The sequence below is a fragment of the Amphiura filiformis genome, chromosome 12, assembly GCF_039555335.1.
Source record: "Amphiura filiformis chromosome 12, Afil_fr2py, whole genome shotgun sequence".
NCBI lineage: Eukaryota > Metazoa > Echinodermata > Ophiuroidea > Amphilepidida > Amphiuridae > Amphiura > Amphiura filiformis.
In genome coordinates, this window is record NC_092639.1 from 42,353,509 (window position 1) to 42,377,143 (window position 23,635).

Here is a 23,635-nt window from a genome sequence, read left to right on the forward strand (position 1 = left end):
CTGTTACCAAACCCGAAAGTAAAGAAGCTTAAACAAAATGACACCCATCGAAGTTCGTACTTGGCGAAAACGCATCATAAAGTGCTTTTTTATAGATATTTAGAGGCTCCTACAGTGGGTTGTAACATGCAACATGATTGTATGTTGCAATTTAGGCTTTGTTTTTGGACAGCCTCATATTTTTGTAGGGCGTCCATTCTCGTGACAGGGTGTCCAAATGACGGCTGGACGTCTCTCTAGCTAAAGCCTTGCCTGGACCACAGAAGAATTTAAAATTTACTTTAATAGTTTAAATGTTTCATAATTTGCTTACCATGTGAACTGAATAGAAATAGCCCTAGGCAGTTGACAACCAGCCCAATAATACCAATAATCAACACCAGGTATGGATCCGTGATCTCCTCCACCATGATGAAACGTTGCACAGCTTCTACACAGATGGTAAAACACAGTGCCAGTAGGAAGACAGAATTCACCAACGCTCCTAACACCTCCGCTCTCTGCCAACCGAATGTGTTCTTGTCTGTAGATTTCACTGACATCTAATAACACAAACCAATATTGAATCAAACAAATGAAATACCGTAAACGTTCGCCTAATGGCGCTATGGACTCCCTTGACATAACTGGAATTTTAGACACAAACTAAAAGTGCCCTCCCATAAAAATCCCACCAGCAAATAGAAGGGCACATACCCTTATAATTCTTGTTAGGATTTTTAGAGGAGGGAGCTCTCTATTTGTACATGAAATTTACCCCAAGGCATAGGAGCAAACGTGCGCCATTAGGCGAACGTTTACGGTACTAGATGCAAAAAGTATAGATGAGTTTACTTGTGACGTTGTTGCCTGGCAGTATGTGCACGCATCATCACAATTTCCATTGTTTTTTTGCCTGGCAAGACATGCGCATCATATTTTGTTCAGGGCCCGTTCTTTTGAAACTCCTGCCACATCACAATAAGGCTTTTGAACAGTGTATAGGTTGTATGCAGTTTGCTCAAGCATATCGATATACCAGTTCCTTGCCTTGACTCAAGTCCGTTTACTGCAGGTGAAAAACGTAGGATTGGTCAGTCATGCTGGTCAGGGTGCTTTTGCCATTTTGGCACACAGTCAGATTGGATCAATATAATTCTATTTTGTAAGATTTGTGACCTTAGAGAACTGTCCACAAGTTCAACTGCCCCTTGGGAGAGGGCGCTATTTTGAGATTTTTTGCTCAGGACCCAACTTTTAACCCCACCTAATTTCGGTACTAAGATATAAAAATGTTGTGCTTGCTTGCATGCAGTAGCACATATATCTGTATCCTGCAATTGTAGCATTCTGGCGTGCTATCGGTATAGATTCTTGGAGGGTGCAAACATGCATGAACTTTCTTTCAGCACTTCTGTATGACAAAAAGCCATTTTGAGGGGCACAGTGAGTTTAAAAAATAAATAAGATATAGCCCGTATACCCTCCTCAAAGTCAGTATGAGTAATTTAGATATTGGGTTTTATTGTATCTCAAAATGTAAATGAGATATTAACAGGGTCTTAGCTAGCCACCCCGTCATTTTAGACGGCCAGTTTGCTCCTGGGATGGGCAAAATTATAATGCCTTTGACAGAGGCTATATTATAAATTGTATGTTTTGAGAAGCTAATTGACCTTTTTAGTAGACCCAATTTGTAGAACAAGACCATATCAGCACATATTTGAACTCATTGAACCCCCAATGGGCTATAGATGTCTGGTAAATGTTTTAGAGGTCAAATTAGGACAGGCAATTTCATTCAAATGACAGGCAACCCTCAATTTCTAGCTAAGACCCTGGATATTAAAGGTATACTTTTTCAATATTAAGGAAATCATGCAAGGAATCCAACTAGCATATCGATTCCTGCAAAAATTAACAGTTTATGAGAAATCTCACAATGTAATATTGACTTGAGGAAGGTATACTGACTATATATCGTGTTTTGATGACAGAATCTGACAATTTGGGTAAAAGCTACCCAGAATAGTGATTTGTAGCTTCACTCCCCCTTTGTAACAAAAATGTGAGGAAATAATATGCAACTTCTCAGCGATGTGAGTCACGTACGCGACACAAGAGAGCAAAACATGGAGATCGTAGCAAAAATATGACATACATGTATTGCACAAATAAGCTCAAATACAACATTGACTATGAAGTTGCAGCTTTTGGTGCATTCATTGTGACCAAAATGGAACACTTTGATGAACATCAAATTCTGAATGGGTCACCTGCCAATTTTTTAGAAATTTGGGGCGAGTTGGCATGGATATAATATTACCAGTGTCAGTCGTTAATTAAAAAAATACCTTACACCTGCTGATTTGTGTGTTTTGACATAAAAGTCTTCATTAGTTTTTGCTCGCATTGACCTCCAATACTAGTTGTCATCAGAGAAGATATCTTACACTTCCCACAATGCATTTCTTCCATTTCAATTTTCTGTACCAGTTTGCTCTCTAGTGCAACATGGGTCGATAGTGACAAAAAGTACCTCAATGAACAGAGAACATCCAGATCTTGCAAAAGATGTTTATTTTGTGAATATCGACCCATATTGCACTAGTGAGCAAACCAGTCTATTCTCAACATAAATACAAAGGGAAACTGTACAAATAGCTGAGTGTCCCCGAGGGAGTGTCATTTACTTTATTGAGGTGATGCATAATGTTGCAAAGGATTATGGGAAGGGTGAGATATCTTCTCTGAGTTGTCACGCACCTGTTTTGTTTATCAACTACAGACATACTAAAAAGGTTGTGCAACCTTCCTTAGGGTAGACTCCTACACTTACTTTTACAGCCACAAACCCAACCACTATATGACCATTTTGAGAGAAAAAGCAGTATCAGGCACCTGTTTTGTGTGTATGTACTTATCGGCTACCATACTGAAAGGTTGTGCAACCCTACTTGGGGTACATGACTCCTACACTTACTTTTACAGCGATAAATCCAACCACTAGCGATATAATATCCGATAACATATGAAATGAGTCTGCAATCAAGGCTACTGAATGAGTGGTATATCCTGTGATGATTTCAGCCAAGAAGAATGATGATGTTAACACCATCATGGTGATGAGACGGCATGATTTACCGGAGTAACGACCCATTGTGATACCACAGATATGTATTCAACTTTGATGAACCAGTACAGTCAACTTGTAGAAGCCACTGGGCTCTGCCAACACTATTAAGTTGGTCTTTTCACAGTCTGTGTTGTTAAATTCGTCCACTCCTAGTGTATTGACTGGTCAATACTTTCCCAATCCTGTAGTTTTAAAAACAAGTCAAAATAAACAATGTATTAAATGGGCTTCTCCAGTTGAAATCAATACATGTAATGTACACCAGCACGTACTGCCTAATGAGACATTAGTCCTTCATCTGGTTGAGATAACAAAACAATAGAATACCAGTAATATTAAATGACTGTATTAGATATGAACTTTGGATTTGATAATAAAGCATGTGCTGGTACTCCATGCTTTATCTTATCAGTTTTATTGGCAATAATAATGGTGTTATCAATCGTTTTAGGAGCTGTGCAATATATATTAGCCCTTGGGTGGTAAAATTGGGGGGGGAGCAGGGGTAGCATTACGGCCCGAAAGTCGGGGGTTGTTTCCCGTGTTTTTCACTCCCGAGCTTGCAGAAAATCCAAATACATGGGGTGAAAATTAAATCTTGTGGATTGGGGGTTAACGCTACCCCTGGGGGAGGCAATAAGGGTGGTGCAATAATTATGTGTACCCCCAGGGGGTGAATTATAGGGGGGCAAAGATTTTTGGCAGGCCAAAGGGGGGGCAAGCATTTTTGGCAGGTCAAAGGGGGGTCAAGCGATTTTTGGCAGGTCGAAAGGGGGGGCAAGCAATTTTTGGCACAGATATTTTGGGCACCGTTTCTATATTACGCCCCAAAAGGCGTGGGAAAGCGTTAGGAACACGTTCAAATATGCAAAATTTCCTGCTAGCTCGCTTTAGCACTATATGATAAGACAATTTAAGGTTTTAAATTCGGGTTCCCCAAAATCTTGCATGTGTAAGGGGGGGCAAAGATTTTTGGCACATCAAAGGGGGGCAAAGGTTTTTGGCACATCGAAAGGGGGGGCAAAGATTTTTGGCACGGCCAGAGGGGGCAAGCGATTTTGGCAGACCATTTTGAGAATTCACCCCGGGTACACATAATTATTGCACCACCCCTAATGTTTTGTCACCCTGAAAGGGGTGACAAGCAAGTTTTGGCCTTGAGCCAAAGGGGGGGGGGGGCTAGCAATTTTTAGCACACACACTTATGGGGCACCCTGAAATGTTAGTATTTTTTTAGTAAAAAAAGGCTCACGAAAACAGTACAGAAATGCTTACATGTAAATACATGTATGTCACTAATTTTCCTGCTTGCTTTGGTCGCATACAAATAGACCGTTATAAAATTTATTATGAGGGAGGGCAAATATTTTTTGCAGGCCAAAGAGCCCGAGGGGGAGGCAAACAATTTTGGGCAAACTGAGAAGCGGTAAGCAACTTTTGGAATGCTGTTTGGAAATCTTACCCCCCAGTATAATCATTGCACAGCCCCTTAAGGAACATCAGGGATGACAACAAGCACTGATATAATTTCCTGAAACTGTAAAAACATTTCCTGAAAATGTGTATTTTCCTATACTTTGTACAGGGAAGATCCAAGCAAAATTTACATCCCTGGAACATGCTGTAGGCCTACATAAGTAGTAGTTAGTAGACATGTATTTTTTCCCTAGTTGTAGAATAATAAGTTTACCAGGTTTGTCAATAATGAATTTTTGACAAAACCGATTCAGTTTTACTCACAATATTTCATAATCAGGACAGGCAAATTTATTCAAATGACGGGCAACCCTCAATTTCTAGCTAAGACCCTGATGCCCATCTGACAAAGTCACAGACAGAGGGACAGACTACCAGTATTATTATAATAGATAGATTATTATTATTAAACTAGGCGGTCACCCGTATTTGGCGGTTCTCGGCTGTCGCGATTACCTGACTTATGGTGACCGTACCCACCAAGTTTCATGCCCATACAACAGTTTTTTTTCTAATTTGACCTCAGATGACCCCTGGTGACCCTGAAATGACCTTTCAAAAATTTGGTTCTAAATGGTGACTGTACCCACCAAGTTTCATGCCCATACGACAGTTTTTACTAATTTGACCTCAGATGACCCCTGGTGACCCGGAAATGACCTTCCAAAAAATTTGGCTCTAAATGTTGAATGTACCCACCAAGTTCCATGTCCATATGACAGTTTTTACTAATTTGAACTCAGATGACCCCTGGATTGACCTCTATTGACCGTGACCCACTAACCAATACGAACTTGTTCTGTCTCGTGTCAAGATGCATCCACCCACCAAGTTTCATGCCCAGATGACAGTTTTTACTAATATGACCTCAGATGACCCTTGGATGACCTCAGGTGACCTTGACCCACTAATCAATACAAACTTGTTATGTCTCGGGTCAAGATGTACCCACCCACCAAATTTCATGCCCATATGACAGTATTTACTAATTTGACCTCAGATAACCCCTGGATGACCTCAGGTGACCTTGATCCACAAACCAATACAAACTTGTTCTGTCTCGGGTCAAGATGCACCCACCCACCAAGTTTGAGGAATGTGCGACTCCTAGTCTCCGAGAAAATAGGCGAACACCCAGACAGATAGATAGACGATGCGTATTATTATATAGATTTAGTTTTCATATATTTTGTGTTGCATTATATTATTGTTATTATTTACTTTTGTTATAAATAGACCTACTTGAACTTTGTTTTATATACAATACATATCAGATAAAACATTCATGCATCATTGTTCAATTACAGAATTGCTCTTTAATAATTAAGTTCACATTATTTAACATGACCAACATGAAATTTTACGATTTAATTTAAAACATTCATGCATCACTGTTCAATTACAGAATTGCTCTTTAAAAGGGCATTTCGTGATCCAGCGACGGTAATCTCAATTCTCAAGTGGTACATGTATGTTGCGCTTGAAAATGTGGGTTTACTGTGTAGAGAATATGGACAAATTTGAATGTTATGTTACCAGTCATCTCATTTTAGAGAAACTTAAGCTATTTTGTGTACATGGACAACTAAGCTATCTTTCGATACCGTACCAAATTTATTAGAGCAAATATGAAGTAGGCCTACATAATGACCAATTTTACAATCGGGTGCACAATGCTAACTACCCATAGAGTTTGTACATGATTGCACTGCTGCCACATGCACCACTGCCACCACCACCCCTGACTTGGCCAATTAGATTGAGTGCCATTCTGCCGATATTCAAGATATATGAAACTCTCCATAATTAATATCTTGGCTATCATTTCACGCCAAATTTCCTGTCATGAATGTACCTTGTTTTCTTCCAAAGATACACAAGGCCACAGATCACAGTGAAAAGTGTGACACCACCACCCTGTTTGGGTTTTAAGTTAAAAATACATATGGCTTAAGGGGGTACTACACCCCTCCATAAATATTTGTCTATTATTGCATTTTTCTCAAAAACTAATAACACAGTGGCAACAAAAGTTATCTGTATTATAGGGGCAAGGAATCCAATTACTACACTGGAATTTCAGTGACCCAAGACAAGCGGTTCATTATTTATGACAAGAAAAGAGGTACAGCAAGGATGTACCTCATATCCTATCATATTTACTGAACCGCTTGTCTTGAATCACTGAAAATTCAGTGAAGTAATTGAATACCTGAGTGGAAGAAGGGCCGAACTCCAATGTTTTACAAAAATGAGTTAGACCCAGCATTTTATTGCCAGCAGACTGTTCTTCCTTGTGTGTGAAAGATGAGCCAAAATCCACTCTCTAGATAGTCTTCCACGTACACTTAAACTTGGTTTTCATGGAAGAAAGGCCCAACTCCATGGAGTTGGGCCCTTCTTCCACAAATATTGGGTTAAAGAAGAATTTTGTTCATCCATGAAATCTGCTTTTCACTGCAATAAACTTTCTTGCTAACATATTACATGCTTCTACTTCTGCAGTTAATGGATAATTTCCAAATTTCTGTAGCTATTTATAACACATCTGCGAACGGAACTTGCACTTGCAGTATTTTAGTGGAAGAAAGGCCCAACTCCAACTCGTATTAAGACCTGTACCGTTGCCATGGAAACATCATATATGATTTCGAATGTATGTAATACTGTATGTTCATGTATTAAAGATCCCCAGAAGATGAAAACATTCTGTCTATAAAACTTTTCCAAATATTAAGTTTTTCATCAATATCTCAAAAACAGTTTTGATGGAGTTGGGCCCTTCTTCCACTCAGGTATTCAATTGGATTCCTTGCCCCAATAATATACATAACTTTTGTTACCAGTGTGTTATTATTTTTTGATAAAAATGCAAAAATACTCACAACTTTACCACAGGGGTGTAGTACCCCCTTAATTAATTTGATATACCGTACCGTAGAACTTTTATTCCATGTATGCAGATTGTTTATGTATGCATGCGTTAAACTTGGTAAATTTTGCACTGGTCCTCTTGCACATGTGCATGCCATACAGATCGGGGATATTAATCGCCTATCCGTCGATTTGTCATTTGATTGATAACCGATGGACAGTAGATTAAGCATTGATTGACAAGGTTACCCTGGCCCTATTATAGCCGCTTGTCAATATCAAGAAAACTTCACTCAAATACCACCCGGCACTATGTCTAGCATGTCTAGCTAGCTACAACCGTGCCACCGAAGTATTTTACATTACAGACATGACAGAGAAGTATTTGATACAGACAATGAGACATCAACACTGACAAAATGGGAAAGTTTACTTACCAATCCAATGAATCACGCCAATAGTCTTAACAACAATCAATGACAAAATCCCACCAAAACGTGATAGGTTCAAACTAGTGCATGGAATAATTAATATTATAAATGAAGTTTCTGTGCAGTAGCTACTTCGTGTAGCTTGAATTGTCTCAAACTATACTGCAGTGAAGTTGAAAAATTAAAATTGAATGCAAAAACAATTTAGTATTCAATGATGGAATGGAAGTGAAGAGTAGGGTGCGGTTGTTTGGAATATTTTTTCACTTCTACCAAATATTTCTTTGTTAAATTTCGATGTGCACATGGTACGAACAGTTGAATCTCGTTAATTGTGTTAATAATTCCGAGTTGATTTGGCCCGGTCGGAAAAAATCAAAGTAACTCACATTCCTTCCTTCAGTTCTGCAACTTTTGCACTCGCTCGCACACGTCCATTGCATTTGCACACAACACGGTGACACAGCGGACAGTGCTCAGCTCAGACAGTAGCAGAATCGGAAATCGGCAACACAAAACACGGGAAATTAAACCATTCTCCAAGAAATTAATTTCAAAATAACAGCTACACTATAATAGCCTCTACCGATTGTACACATAATTACCATTTTCACGGGTCCATTGAGTCATAGATCTCTTGATATTCTTATTTTTCTGGTACCACTTGAGCTGCCGGTACAAACAATCAGCTGAGCGCACAGACACATGAGTGCCGAATGCAATGAGTCAGTATAACGAGCCATTCCATTGGTTGATAATTAACACAGCACTTTATCAGAGCCAATCATCAATGATGATTCATGGTGATGTGGTCAGGCGGTTTTGCTGGTATTCGTAAATTTTGCATTAAGAAAAAGAATGCGTAAAATCCATCCACCTCATTGCAAAGAACCAACAAAAGAACGTCGGCTGCTATTATATGGCAAGCCAACCAAGCCATGATGCTCCGATTTTGTTTTTATACTTTCACAGAATACCATATACCATAGGCCTATTTAATGTGGCTGAAAGTTAAGGGGCTGTGACCCGGGGCTGTGAGCCCCCGGGGAGGATAATATTTCCAAACAGCCTGCCAAAAATTGCTGTCAAAAGTCACTTGCCCCCCCCCCCAGTCGGCCTAAGAATCTTTGCCCCCCCCCCCTATTTGCACATGCGGCCAACTTGAATTTTTGGGATCCCAATTTGCAAACCTTAAATGGCCAGAAAATATATTGCGAGCGCAGCAAGCAGGAAAATTTGCATATGAAGCCTAGTGTTAGAGCGTTTTATTTAGCGCCTGTGAATGTGTGCCAAAAATTGCTTGCCCCCCACCCATCTTGGCTTGCTAAAAAATTGCTCCCACCCCATTCCCTTTTTGGCTGGCCGAAAATTTCTAGTAGTGACCCTCCCTCATATGGTTCATCATTGTACAGCCACTAAGGGGCTGTGCAATAATTATTAGCCCCCGGGGGGGGGTAAAATTTCCAAACGGCTCACCAAAAACCGCTCCCCCCCCCTCGGCCCGCCAAAAATTGTTTGCCCACCCTCTCGGCTTGCCAAAAATTCTTTGCTCCCTCCAAAAAAAAATTTGGGATCCCAATTTGAAACCTTAAATGGTCTATATAGGCCTATACATGTTGCGAGCGCAGCGAGCAGGAAAATTTGCATATTTAAGTGTTTCCGTACTGTTTTCCTCCCTTTTTGAGTATTTTATAAGGTGCCCCATGAATGTGTGCCAGAAAACACTTGTCCCCCCTCTCAGCTTGCCAAAAATTGCTTGCCCCGGCTCCCTTTCGGCTTGCCAAAAATTTCTTGCCCCTCCCCCCAATTTTACCCTCCTCCCAGGGCTCATAATTATTGCACAGCCCCTAAATGCTAGTTTCCGGTCGCAAATTTTTGTCTAGTCACTCTTTCATCATTTATAATTTCATTTATCTCATATCATGCATATTGATGTCTAGTCGCTCTTTCATCATTTATCATTTGATTATAATTTCATTATCTCATATCATGCATATTGATGATGTAAGAACCCAGGATACATTCAGTAACACAGTATTTGTGAGTTTGTTTTGATTCAAGTCTAAAATGAAACTGAAATTTGCTCTTTTTGGTATATCACCAGGAAAATTATTCATACGATTTCGGTCAAATTTTATTTGGATATTCTTTGCCAAATAATATAATCTGGTCATTTTAACTAAGCCAAACTCACATGAGGTAAAATGAAAACTCGCTTTCATCCGTAGCTGCTTCCACTTGCACTTTTTTTTCCAGATTAACGGGGCGGATGAGGACAATCAAGCATTTTTTTTTTGCATTAAGTTGGGCTGGGGCATGGATTTTTTTCTTGATAGGGTTGTGCATAAGTATATGTGGAAACCTACCCCCGGGTAGTGAATTTATAGTGAATTATTTTGGTAGGCTTATGGGGGAGCTTTATTTGGAAGATATTTGGGGACCCATTTTGATATATGCCAATTTTCTGCATACATCTTATGATTAGACAATGTCATGCTTTCAATTTGGGGTTCCTCAAAATCTAGCATGTGGGAGGGGGGAAGATTTGTTGGCATGTAAAAGGAGGGATTTTTTTGGCATGTCAAAAGGCGAGGGGAGGGGGGCAAAGGTTTCTTGGCATGTCAGAGGCCAGGGGCAAGTTACATTTTTGGTAGACCATTTTGAGAATTCACCACCTAACCCAGAGATACACATTTGCACAGCCCCTTAGTTTCAACTAATTTTAATAAAAATATAGGCAAAATAAATAACAAGCATACACTTTTTTAGCGTTTTTTCAATGTTTTTATTTATTTATACGACAAATATGCATATGTGCATACACCAACCATACAAGTCAACATTTTCTACCATGAGAAGTGTAACACATAGGCCTATTATTTCACCTCTGTCCCACCCAATACTGTTAAAAAAAGGGTGAATAAGACTTCACTGTCCTATGAGGGGGCATCTTTAAAGGTTCTTCAAAGAACCATTCAAGGCTCTCCAAGGGGTCTTTAGCACCCTATTGGTTCTATAAGGAACCTTTTTAGGTTCTTGAACATATGAAACACCCTTGGAGAACCTTTTTCCTGAGGGTGCTCCCTGCATGCAGGACTAAAACGGTTCAGTTGCACTTATTTTTCTCTAATGAATGAAACTTTTTTGTAGCTTTTTGTTTTGTTGTCACCCAATGATCCTTTTTTTTATAGATCTGAATGGAGTTTAGATAACCTCTCACCAAACTGCCTTTTTCTCTAAAAGTTTTTCAAATTTTACTCAATTTAGACTCCTTTTTTGACAATGTTTGTATTCTGGCACTGTTAAGGGCTCAAAATTGTGCAGGTCTCACCGAGTGACTTCCATTTTTAGTAAAATTAGGGGCTTTTTACCCAATGATCCTTTTTGGGCATTGAATCCCTCATCGAAAGAGCCATTGAATCGCTGTCTCCACACCCCAGAGGAGATTTGGTGGGGACAGCGTGCACGTACCCCCATAATTTTTGCAGAGCGTCGCCTGACTTTGTTATTTTTGCAGAACAGCGCCTGACTTTTGTGTGGGCGCCGAGCAGCCACGGCGGTGGCTCGCCCCCCCTTGAAGATTCCTGGGGTCGCCCCTGCACCCAAGTCACTTTTACAAGTCTAGAGCCCCTGATCTGCAATAGCTACCCTTTGACAATTTTTGCTTTCTAATACTGGTATATTGTACAAAGTGGAAACTCATTAACACAAAGTTGTGCAGAATTCAAATTTTACTTCTTGTTATCAGGAGTTCATGTTATCCAGTTCTAATAACATGTGAAATGTATGCTTGGAATGTAAAACATACTTCTTGTTATCAGGAACTTCATTTTAAGAGGGTTTGTGTTAACGAGTTGCCACTGTAAAACTATGACACATGGCATACATTGCAGATGGGCTTGCTTGCACTTAAACGTCATGATAATTTAATTTATAAAGCCAAATCATGACCAACCCTTCTCATTGCATCATCGTATCAACAACAAAGTTCTGCACTATTGCTAGGATTATCCAAACACAACCAACTTGTTGGCATGCAGTTAGCAGTGGTTAGTCTACTTCAATAGACCCTTTCTTTAAACCATTATTTCTGGGGATTTTTTCCACAAACCCTGTCCAATGAAATGCCACCTCCCGTGTGCCTCAACAACAACTCTTTTTCTCTGATCGAAGAAGCCCGGGGGGGCCACTGGTCATTGACAAGGGGGTATCATGCGTGGCCAAAAATCACGTAAAAGGGTCTTTTTCACGATCAGGCACTGTACGTACGTATCGTGAATAGGGTGTCAAAAACATGGAAATTAGAGAAAAAGGGTATCTTTTTCACAACAGATTTACGTATTTAGGGTCCGTCCAGACTCCAGTCCTTCATAAGTTTCATGTCCTTCATGTTTATCCCTAGACTTGACTGTATAGTTCTCTGTTTAGTCTCTTCTTTAAGTCCATAAAGATTGCCGACTTCGCCCAGCTGGCCCGGTTAATATTTTTCCATTAACCCATTCAATGCTACACAACCCTACAACATTCAATGGTGATGTACACATGCAGTACATGTACAATGTACATTGTACATGCACAGCACGTGTATACTCTGATTTTAAGAGTTTCAATTCTCCTTTATAAAGTCCAAAGTTTCTCATTTCATTTTAAAATATTTTTACTATTATTTGAATTTTCTATCTTGTATTATGGATAAAAAATAAAGATTTTCAAGCTAATTTTCATGTTGTGTACAATTATTTAACCACAAATATCTACGGTAGAGGATTGATTGATTTGACCTGTGACCTATTATCCACAAAATAAATAAATAAAAACGTGCATGTTATTATCGTAAAAAGCAGCATATTTTTGTCAGAATTTTGTCACAATATTAGTGATCTTGATTTTATTTAAAAAACAAATTTAAAACTTTTGAATAAATTGTGAAAACATCAAATGAATATTAAAAGGTAAGATGGATATGCAGAATTAAAATACGTTTTTGGATTGGTATCAAATTCTGCAGTCATACACGAATCCTGCAAGTCTTGGCTGAACTGATTGAGCACCATGCATCTCGGTCGCTATTTACCGACTTATTTTCATCCTAATACTTTATTCAACTTATGAAATAATACCACTATTATTCATCCGATTCCTTCCTGAAGTAGGCCTTAATTGTTGTCATTTTAAGCTTCTAAAATAAATTATTAATATTATGCACTTTTCATCTTTTCGCAATAATGCCTACATGTAGGTCATTAAAAAAAATCTGACCACTATTTTATGATTTTTGTCTCCCTTTGAAACATGATTTGTAGGTCTATAATAATATTTGGAGGATGGAGAATAAATTGTCGAAACTTTAATAGGGCCTACAAAAATGATATAAAAACATATCTTGACTTCTTTTTCTCTCAGTATTTTCTTTTCTTCATTGTTGTTTTTTTAATTAGAGTTTTGTAAATTTTCTTTTCATTTAATTCCCTCTTAGAGGCTCTCTGATACTATAAATCAGCTTAAAATAATGTAACGTTTATTTTGTAATTTTAAAATAGCTCATATTCTGACCTGGTAGCAGAGCCATTCTGAGTTACTATAGAAATCAATGAAAATGGAGCTTCAAGTAGTAGGCCCTATTACTTGCTTAGGGTGTCGAAATACGGTTTTACTTGCTAAGGGGTATAAAAAAACCGCCAATACTTGTTTAGGGTAGGATATTACACTTGTTATACTTATTTAGGGGTGTATTTTCAGTCGTTGCACATACTTGTTTAGGGTGCTTTTTGAAACTCCATGGCCACGCATGATACCCCCTTGTCAATGACCAGTGGCCCCCCCGGGCGAAGAAGGCTAGCTGTATACTCGATCCTGTTGTTAGAAAAGTATATCGTAACCCAAAATTGTTTGAATTGAAATAAAAATGTTATGCCATTTTGCCAAATGAAAAACGCATCTCCTTCTTACCCTCTGGTTGTAACTGAGAATGAAAGTTTAAATTCAAACTATTTTGTTTGAGGGACGCACCTTTAGATACTCAGGGGGTAGGAAGTTTGGGTCGGGAGAAGAAAGTTTTTTCTTTTTAATTTCATGCATTTATACACAGTTAGTTTTTTTTTTTTTTTTAGTGTTGGTGGGAAAAGTTTTTCTTTTTGCTCATATAGTGGGTGAAGTTTTTTTTTTTGAAAAACTTCCTACCCCCCACCCTGCAATCTAATTAATGGTGCATCCCTTATGTCCAAAACATGTTTTATGGTGGAGCACCAACCCATGATATCAAAACTTGTTTGATACACTCCTATGATAGCAGCCACTCAGAAAAGTGACTAGCAAAGTACAGAGAGGGTATTAAGACAGGGTAGTCCAAAAAGCACTTACCCAATTTGAATGGTTAATTTCTCAGAGTTTAGAGGAGCTATTCCCAAAAGTGTTACATATTCTAAATATATATATCTTTCTAAGAATATGTGGTGAAAAAATTAGCGAAAAAGAAGCTAAAGTAACAAAATGTCAATGACGGGAGTGAAGTTTGGGTAGACCTACATTATTGTAGCTTCATGCAGGATGAGGGTTAAAATCGTCAATCCACAACCTCATCCGATGTCATGCAACAACAGCTCTCTCCATGAAGCTCTGATAATTACAGCAATTAAATAGGTTTACAGCCTGATTCACTACATGATTTTTATACCAATGTCTTTATATTGACACCTGGATTCTACTGATGAACTTTGTTTTGATGAATTCTACATACTTTTGATGATATTTTGGCATTTAATAGTTTGATTTTGACTGTCATATTTTGAATTTGTAGTACAGTACTGTATACCAGCATTGGACTTGTATTGATTTTCTCAACTTGGTACTTCCTGTGCATACATCCTGGAATACAATGGATCTCTATTCAACTACTTCTAGCTCTCCAATTACATTTGATGGATTTTCTGATACTGAAATTTCACATGTACCTGCAGATATTTGGGTCATTATTTCTAGAGAACACTCTGCATCTATGGAAATTTATGATGATGTAGCTTTCGACACCCTAGAGGCATTAGTGCGCGATCAGTATGGAGATCCTCAGAACCTGGGAAAGCATGGCAAAATATACAGAGGACAGGTTGTTACCAGGACTAGTGACTTTCATGCTTAATGTGACTATAACTTTCTTCAGATCAACTTCACTGGTAAGAATTCAGAGTCAAGGTTATGCCTTATGGATCAATCAAGTTCTACCACAGCTAGCTGCCAAGGTGATGGAGAAGGTGAATGGGAAGAGTATTTGTACATCAACACCAGTTGCTTCTACCAGACCTGCATCATCACCAGTTACACCACCAAGTTCATGTAGATCTAATTCGTCAGCAACTTTTCTACGCAACTCTGCAGTATCTCCAATGGATTCTAAGGTTTTCAATCTAATCCAGTCTGCGATAAATGCTTCTGAAGAGAAAGGGAAATTTGAGACTGAAAACAAAATGCTTCGTGAAAGAATAAGAGAACTGGAAAATGCCAATGCCAAGTTGCAAGACTCTGTCACAGAAAAAGAACTAAATTAACTTACAACTGATGATGTATAAAGTAACTGAAATTGACTTGATTCAATTCGAGGCTGAGAGCGACAGGAAGCTGTTGGAAGCAACAGAAGCAAGATTTGCGGAGGAGCGGAAACAGTTACTGCTACAGATTCAAGATCTCAGCACTCAGTCAGCTAAGAATTCCACAAATGATAGGACTAATGATGTAGGTACATCTGCAACGCGCAGCTATAGTGAGGTGGTTGCTTCACCTACTTCATCATGGTTACATGTTCGTGCACCGGTGACCAAACCTACCATTTCAACCGCAAGTAGGCATACCCCTGTTGGTAATCGTTTTTCTGTACTTGTGGATGAGGCAGTTGACTTGGATGTCACTTCACCTCCTCGCGTATCTTCGAAACCAAGTGACACGTCCAACACATCTACTAACACTAAGCCAAGAAATCAGAAATCTTCAATAAGCCAGGGACATAATAGCAAGAAGCAGAAGACTGATTCGATACCATGTGTGGTTATTTTGGGAGACTCTATCTCCAAACGGATTGATGGAAACAGACTCTCAAGAAGCGCGCAAGTTAATAACAAAAGCGAAGGTGGACGCAGAATAGAGCAGGTCTGTAAGGATGTGGACTCACACAGTCAGTTGATTTCAACAGCTGACTCGGTAATTGTGCATGTCGGTACTAACAATCTGAAATCGGACTCCCTTGATGTGATCCAGAACAAATTTGTGAAACTAAGCGACAAGTTGAAAGTTCTTGTTGATAGCAAATGTGAGGTAGCTTTGTCGTCAATCATACCAAGGACTGAATTCGCGGCTAAAGTTGATGCGGTCAATGAAATAATATACAATATCTGTGAGGACAATAAATGGAGTTATATTGATAATGCTGCTGTGACTGATTTAGGGCGTGACAAGTTACACCCAGATAAGAAAGGACTTAGTTTTCTGGCACGGAACTATCAGGATTTTTTAAGGTGTGCGCATCCTCACCTTTTTCGGCATGGTCACAAGAGACATCAGCGCATGCCTCCGGTGGGCAACCAGTTACCGCCATGGTTGAAACTCCTTATGGGGATGGCACAGTAACTTCAGAGACAAATAACTATGCATTTGATGGACATAACAATAACTTTGGAAACCATGATCATGTTATTTTAAATTCTTCATCTGTTCATGATTTTCTTGAAAATGGTATTGACTCTGATAAAAATAATTCTGGTATTATTACATGCAATGTGTATAGAAATGTTATCACTAAAGTCAGTGACTCATATAGCCCTATTGTCATAAATTCTATTCATTCATCTCATTCATCTGGTCATCCTGTTTATAACAATTGTGCTCTTGAAGCCACTTCATCTCATCTTACTCATCCATACAGTCATTCTCATTCAAGTGTTTGTGACTTTATTGACAAGGGTAACTGTCATTGTAATTTAAATATTGATGATACAAATTATGATAATTATGCTGAATGTACAAATAATATTAATGGTGTTGTTGTAAATGAAATTGTATGTTCTAATGATGCTAGTCCTCTTGACCACAAGTGTGACTTTGGTGACACTATAAATTGTGCTTTTAACGTTGATGTCAATAATGATGATAATGAAACATTTAATGATATATGTGTTGATAATATTAGTCTTGTGAATGTTTCTTCTCATGAATCAAGTATTGTTGATAGTGTTAAATATTCTCCTTCCGATGGTAGTTTGTTAAATTCTCCTGGTGTAAAGGCCAGTGTAGGCAATGTTTCTGTTGATAGTAATTTGCATGGTTGTGTTGATTTGAATGAAAATGTTTGTGATCTTTCTGATTCAAACTTTAGGGATACTTCTTGTTTGCCATGTGAAAATTCAAATATTTGTAACGGTAATAATGACATTTCACAAGAGGGCAATAATGAATCTAGTGTAAATATTGACTTATCGGATTGTTCCGTTGATAATCATCAAGCTGGAAGTAACAATAATAGTAATTTGTCTATTTTGTATTTTAATGCTCGAAGTATTAAGAATAAAATTGTGGATTTTCATGCTCGTGTGGACTTTGATAAACCAGACATAATTGCTATTACTGAATCTTGGCTTGATGATTCCTTTAATGATGGAGAAGTTTTCCCTTCTGATTATAGTATTTTTCGTAATGACAGAAATAGGCGTGGTGGCGGGGTTGCTCTAGGTATTAAAAGTAATCTGAATGCTACTTTGAGATCTGAGTTTTTGTCTAAAGATCTAGAAATTGTTTGGGCAGAATTTAATACTGATCAAGGGAAATGTTTGTTTGGTGTTTATTATAGGCCTCCATCTGAAAATAAATGTGGTTTGGAGATTTTGGATGATAACCTTAGTAAAATTCAAGCTTCAAACAGATCCTATAAATTGTGTTCTCTTGTTGGTGATTTTAACATTCATATTGACTGGATTAATGAGCATGCAACAAAGGGCTCTCTGCCAAATAGTCTTCTTGATGTGATGCACTCAAGTGGTTTTACACAAGTTCTTAAAGAGCCTACTTATAAGACTCTTAATGGTATTGATCACTTTCTTGATTTGGTTTTTGTTTCTGATCCATCATTTGTATTATCTTGTAATTCCACTTATAATTTGCATGGTTGTGACCACTCAGCAGTTAAATGTATGTTGAATATGTTTCCTCTTAAGACTAAGCAAATTAACAAGGCTGTTTACTGTCTAAATAAGGCTGATTTTGATCAAATGAAGTATTTGCTTGTAAATAGTCCATGGTATTCATGTTTTGATGATAATGTTAATGTTATGTGGAATAAGGCCGAAACCATTATTATGTCTTGTATAGATAACTCGGTACCCAAGAAAGTGGTTAAAAGAAATAATTCATTACCTTGGATAAATAAGGATATTAGAAAATTATGTACAAAGAAAAAGATGTTATATAAAAGATCTAAAGTAAGTAAGTCTCCTGTAGCATTGCAGCAATTTAAGGACTGTAGTAATAAATTGAAAGCTGCAATTAGAAATAGTCATAGAAATTATACATATGAAATTTCAAAAAATGTTAAGAGAAATCCTAAGAAATTTTGGTCTTATGTTTCTTCTTCCAAAAAGTGTTCTGAAAATACTTGTTTTACTGTTGATAATGATGTAATTACGGATCCAGATGATATTGCTAATGTATTCAATACTCATTTTTCAAGCAAGTTTGTTGATATGTATGAACCTATTGATCTTGACTCTTTGCCTGATTCCATTCCTTCACATGGGGCAGCCCCTTTTTCTTGTGAGCCTATTACAGTAAGTGAAGTGGCTGATGTTCTTAAGAATCTTGATTCGTCCAAATCTCCTGGTCCTGATGGCATACTTCCTGTCTTTTTGAAGGTTTGTTGTAATGAATTAGCCCCAGTATTATGTGGTCTGTTTAATGTTTTTCTACAACATGGTCAAGTCCCTGGTGCTTGGAAAGAGGCCAATGTTGTCCCTATCTATAAGGGTTCTGGAAAGCCCAAGGATGATGTTAGTAGTTACCGCCCAGTTTCTTTGACAAGTATCGTGGGTAAGGTTATGGAAAAATTAGTTTCTTCTCGTATAATGAATTATGTCAATGAAAATCGTATTCTGTCTGATAATCAATTTGGTTTTCGTGAGTGGCAGAAATTGTGAGCAAATGTTGTCAAAATTTTTCCATTTGCTTAGTAAATCATTGGATGATCGTAAATGTTGGCTTGTTGATGGTATTTTCTTGGATTTTAGTTCTGCATTTGATAAAGTAGACCACAATCTTTTGCTTGGTAAACTTCATTCTATGGGAATTAGAGGTCAACTTCTTAGGTGGATTCAAAACTTTTTGTACATGCGTAGGCAAAGGATTATTTTCAAAGGTGTAGTTTCTGAGTGGTGTAATGTAACTTCTGGTGTTCCTCAAGGCTCTGTGCTTGGTCCAATTTTGTTTCTGCTGTTTGTTAATGACTTAAATGATGTGGTTTCTTCTTCTCTTTTCCAATTCGCTGATGATAATTCAATTGTCCGTCCTATCTATGGTGATTTAGACCATAAGATTCTTCAGCAGGACATTGAAAATATTTTTCAATGGTCAGTTTGTAACAAACTTCCTTTGAACCTTTCAAAGTGTTCCACCATGCACATGACTAGATCTAAGTCTCCTAAATTCTGTAGTTCTTATATTATGGGCAGTGATGAGCTTAAAGAAGTTGATGAATTCAAGCTGCTTGGAGTTACTTTCAGTATAAGGACCTTTCTTTTGACTCTCATATTGGTATTGTGGCTAATAAAATTTCTAAGCTCTCCGGTTTTATAGTTAGATGTACTAGAAATATGACTTCTGATGCTTTACTTAATCTTTACAAATCTCTCATTTTGCCACATATTGTTTATTGTGTTTGTGTCTGGTCTCCATTTCAAAGGAATCATATTGATAGGTTGGAAAAATCCAGAGGAAAATCACTCGTACTTTGTTCTACAAAGATTTTCCTGAAGTTGATTTTGATGATCGTCCGTCATATTCTAAGAGGCTTGTAGATCTTGAATTGATTAAGCTTGAGGATGTTTACAAGTGTCAAAGATTAGTCTTGGGATTTAAAATAATCAATGAGATTGGGCCTCCTTCGTTTAGTTCACTGGTTCAAAGAAGTATTTTAGATAATTCTAGGCTATTGCACCAATCTGCCAAATCTTCATCTTTCTTTAATTCTATGTTTGTTTCCCTCCCACGTCTTTGGAATGGAATTCCCTCTGAATTGCATCATGTTAACAATCTTGTTGTATTTAAGTCTGAATGTAAATCTTTTTACTTGAATATGCTTAAATGATCTTGTGGTATTTAATGTTTTGGCTTATGTATTTTCAAATGCCTTTATTTTATGTATTGGCTTATATATATATATATATATATTTTTTTTTGTACTTTCAAGTTTAATCTTTTTATTCATGTGCAGGATGAGTGGGCACTTCTGTGTTTGGGCTTTTAGCCCATTCACTCATCCTGAATTACTTGCTTTAGTCATGTGTAAGAAATGTAAAGTGTGTATAAATGTACTGTTATTTTGTTACTTTGTATTTTGCAAGTAATTCAAATAAATATTATTATTATTATTATTATTATTATTAAATCTTGGATTGTAATTCATTCATGCATATTAAACATTTATCACTTTTTAATGAAAAGCTGAGGGTGTTTACCAATTATATGTATGCCTAACGCAATGCTGATATGAAATTGGATCGATTGAGCCCATATTTATTGGTCGAGCTATGAGTTTAAAATATTGGACGAGACGTAGTCAAGTCCAATATTTTAAAACTCATAGCGAGATAGTGTTGGATCCAATATTATCACAACTTGGATCCATCAAAACATAATAATGATGATAATCGGATACATCCCATTGAATTACGTGTGGACAAAGTGATTTTCGACCTTGTGAAGTAAAACTACTGCCATTTTGTTAATTTAGCTTATTTTTCTCTTGTTTTTTTTCACACATATTCTTAGAACGATATATATGTTTATATTGGAAATGGCCGCTGCTCTAAACTCCAAGAAATTAAGCTTTCAAATTAGGTAAAGTTCTTTTTGGACCACCTTGTAGTGTACAATGGATTCCAAGTACTACATCAAAACCCGGGATCAAAACCACATCAATATAAAAGACAGCAGGCATAGGTACTATATTGCACCATGTTTGTATTAAACAATTATTAGTTTCTACATTTACTAAGAAATGTATACATTTACAGTTTCCATTACTTAGTATATAATAATAGTTCTATAATTCACTTATATAGTACAATGGTACAATAAGTTATTAAAGAGACGGTCGAGTCATTGTAGGGTGCCAAGTTAGTTAAAAATACTGTAGTTAAAAATACTGTAGTTAAAAATACTGCATAAAAATACCACACAATGTAGTTTGGGATTAACAGCTAGATCTCTGAATGGCCCTTTAAATGTGATTGTCATTTTAAAAACATATACTGTATATAAAAACAATAAATGAGATCAAACAAAGCTTAAGGGGGTTCGAAACGATGTTTCTGGAAAACAGAAACTGAATTTAGAACCATTTGAATAGATTGAATAAATACACTGAGCAAAATAGTTTTTGTTTGAAGGAAATCGGACATACGGTTGTCAAGATATGCATGTTTTTAGTTTCTTTGTATTCTATTGTTTTTTGCTATTATATTGATGAAGTTAATGAGGAAAATTGGCAAAATGTGCTCATGAATATTCATGTTTGCCAATATTATACCAATATCTTATGAATAAACCTTCATACTACTTTTATTTTAAATGATTTTGACATGAAACTTTGCCAATGTGTTTCTATGACCTAAAACATTACCATGTGATTTTCCCGCCCATCTAATTTGCATATTTGCATAATTAATTAGCATTATACTTAAGGCTAATTAATTATGCAAATATGCAAATTAGATATGCGGGAAAATCACATGTTAAAGGTTTAGGTCATAGAGACACATTGGCAAAGTTTCAGGTCAAAATTTAAAGGTAAAAGTAGTATGAAGGTTTATTCATAAAATATTGGGAAAATATTGGCAAAAATTAATATTAATAAGCACATTTTGCCAATTTTCTTCATTAAAAAAAAAAAAAAAAACAATAGAATACAAAGAATCTTTCAACAGCAATATCTCAAAACCGTTTGTCCGATTTGGCTCAAATTTTAGAATTAAGATTATTTTGCATATCTCTCTGCAACAAGTCTATTTTAATCTCAATCAGAGCAACTTGATTTTGCCTTTCGTACCACCTTAATTTTAAAAAAAGCTTGTTTCATGTCAAGGAATTAGATACCATTTTATTTTCATCTAAAATCAACTGCTCAGTGTGCCAGAAGTGGTAAGTGCAATAGCTGCCATGTGAAGATGAGTAAAATATACCGTGTGTAAATTGCCAAATGCTCACAGGGCAGCTATTGCACTTACCCACTTCTGGTACTGAACAGTTAAAATATGCTTCAAATGCCACCCTATTTAGCTGTAGATGGATTTTCAATACATTTCTTGGTTGTAAAAAAATAATAATCAAAACACAAAAAAAGGATTTTCTCAAATAAAAATAATCACATAGCAGTGAATTTTCCCCTAAAGACTAGTGCACAGCTGGCCCCATATTGGCTGGTGAATCCCTCATTCAGTGAGAGCTTAAGCATTGTGGCTACCGAAAGCTGCAGCTTGGCTGGGGAAGGCTATACACTGGTAATTAGGTATGGGCCCTTAGTACTCATTACATTTTTTGGTCAAATTACCAGGGAAGAACACTACAGATTGGGAAGTGACACTCTATGATAAAAGTAATAAAACTATGGAAGCCGCCATTGCCCTGCCATCGCGTAGGCCTGGAACACTACCGCCACTTCTACCGGCTGCATTGCGCCTCTGCTCCGCGTTCAAGTAATAAATTTCCCCCTAAAAATCGCGGCTTGCTGCATCCAGGGTTAGACTTTTCCAAGCCTGCTACAGTTTATTTTTTATCAAATGTTGAACAGCTGTTTTTAATACTTTTAATAATATTTTTATCGCATCCATGAACTTAATTTATTCAATACATCAAATCGACCAACAATCCCGCTACCCAGGCCAATATTTATACAAGAAAAATACCTTAATTTCGCGCCTACACGTAAGACTTGCCAATAGTCTATTCAGATATCGTTGTCAAGATCGAACGCGTACTGTTACGCGTAGTCATGGTGCTGGGCGCGTTCGGCGGTGCTGGCGACCGTCGACGGTCGCCAGCACCCCCTTTTTCCAAGATGGCGGCCTCCATGCGTGTACCGGGGTGCTGGTGTGGAACCAGAACAACAGCCGGAATCGCTGATTAGATCGAGCTGGGATGGAAAAGAATATGGGGATCAGCGAAATTTACTGTCAGGGGCCTGAAATTACTCTCAGCTGCATTGGGTAAAACAATCTTCAATGTGTTTTGTCTCTTTTGCCTGTTTCAGTCCAAAATTAACCCATTTTTTTGTTGTCTACATTCACAAGTTTGCACCCCCTGTTCTGAAAACCTGGCTATGCCACTGTTGTCAAGCTGCATAGGAAAAAAGACTAAGTTAACTGACTTCTTGTTCTTAATCACAGATCTAGTCTCGGTCTTGCAAATATTATAAACATATTACTTTCTACGATTTCAAAATAAGGTATTTTGTTTACAAGATTATTTATATGTTGCTACAAACTTTTAAGAA

General features: G+C 37.4%; 2 protein-coding genes across 4 annotated transcripts in view; one reads left to right on the plus strand and one right to left on the minus strand.

The window, feature by feature from the left end:
* LOC140166228 (uncharacterized) overlaps positions 1-8,625 on the minus strand; it is a 31,891-nt gene extending 23,266 nt beyond the window's left edge. Inside the window, exons 1-3 of one of the 3 annotated variants that reach the window (XM_072189630.1) lie at positions 8,502-8,625; positions 2,963-3,297; positions 314-542 (exon numbers count right to left, since the gene is read on the minus strand). In XM_072189630.1, coding sequence (XP_072045731.1) covers positions 314-542; positions 2,963-3,139 — 406 coding nt within the window. In that variant the 5' untranslated portion in view covers positions 3,140-3,297; positions 8,502-8,625. Of the gene's footprint in view, positions 1-313; positions 543-2,962; positions 3,298-7,902; positions 8,099-8,501 lie in introns of those variants that run through there. The other 2 variants (XM_072189628.1, XM_072189629.1) reach the window with 2 other exon arrangements.
* A 6,811-nt stretch (positions 8,626-15,436) lies between these two features.
* LOC140166230 (uncharacterized) lies at positions 15,437-17,021 on the plus strand. The gene has a single exon (XM_072189631.1). The coding sequence runs from the start codon at positions 15,448-15,450 to the stop codon at positions 16,507-16,509; it is 1,062 nt and encodes a 353-aa protein (XP_072045732.1). The 5' UTR covers positions 15,437-15,447; the 3' UTR covers positions 16,510-17,021.
* Positions 17,022-23,635: the final 6,614 nt, after the last annotated feature.

Excerpts from the sequence above, each read along its gene's own strand:
- LOC140166230 (XM_072189631.1), top strand. The coding sequence starts at position 15,448 with ATGATGTATAAAGTAACTGAAATTGACTTGATTCAATTCGAGGCTGAG.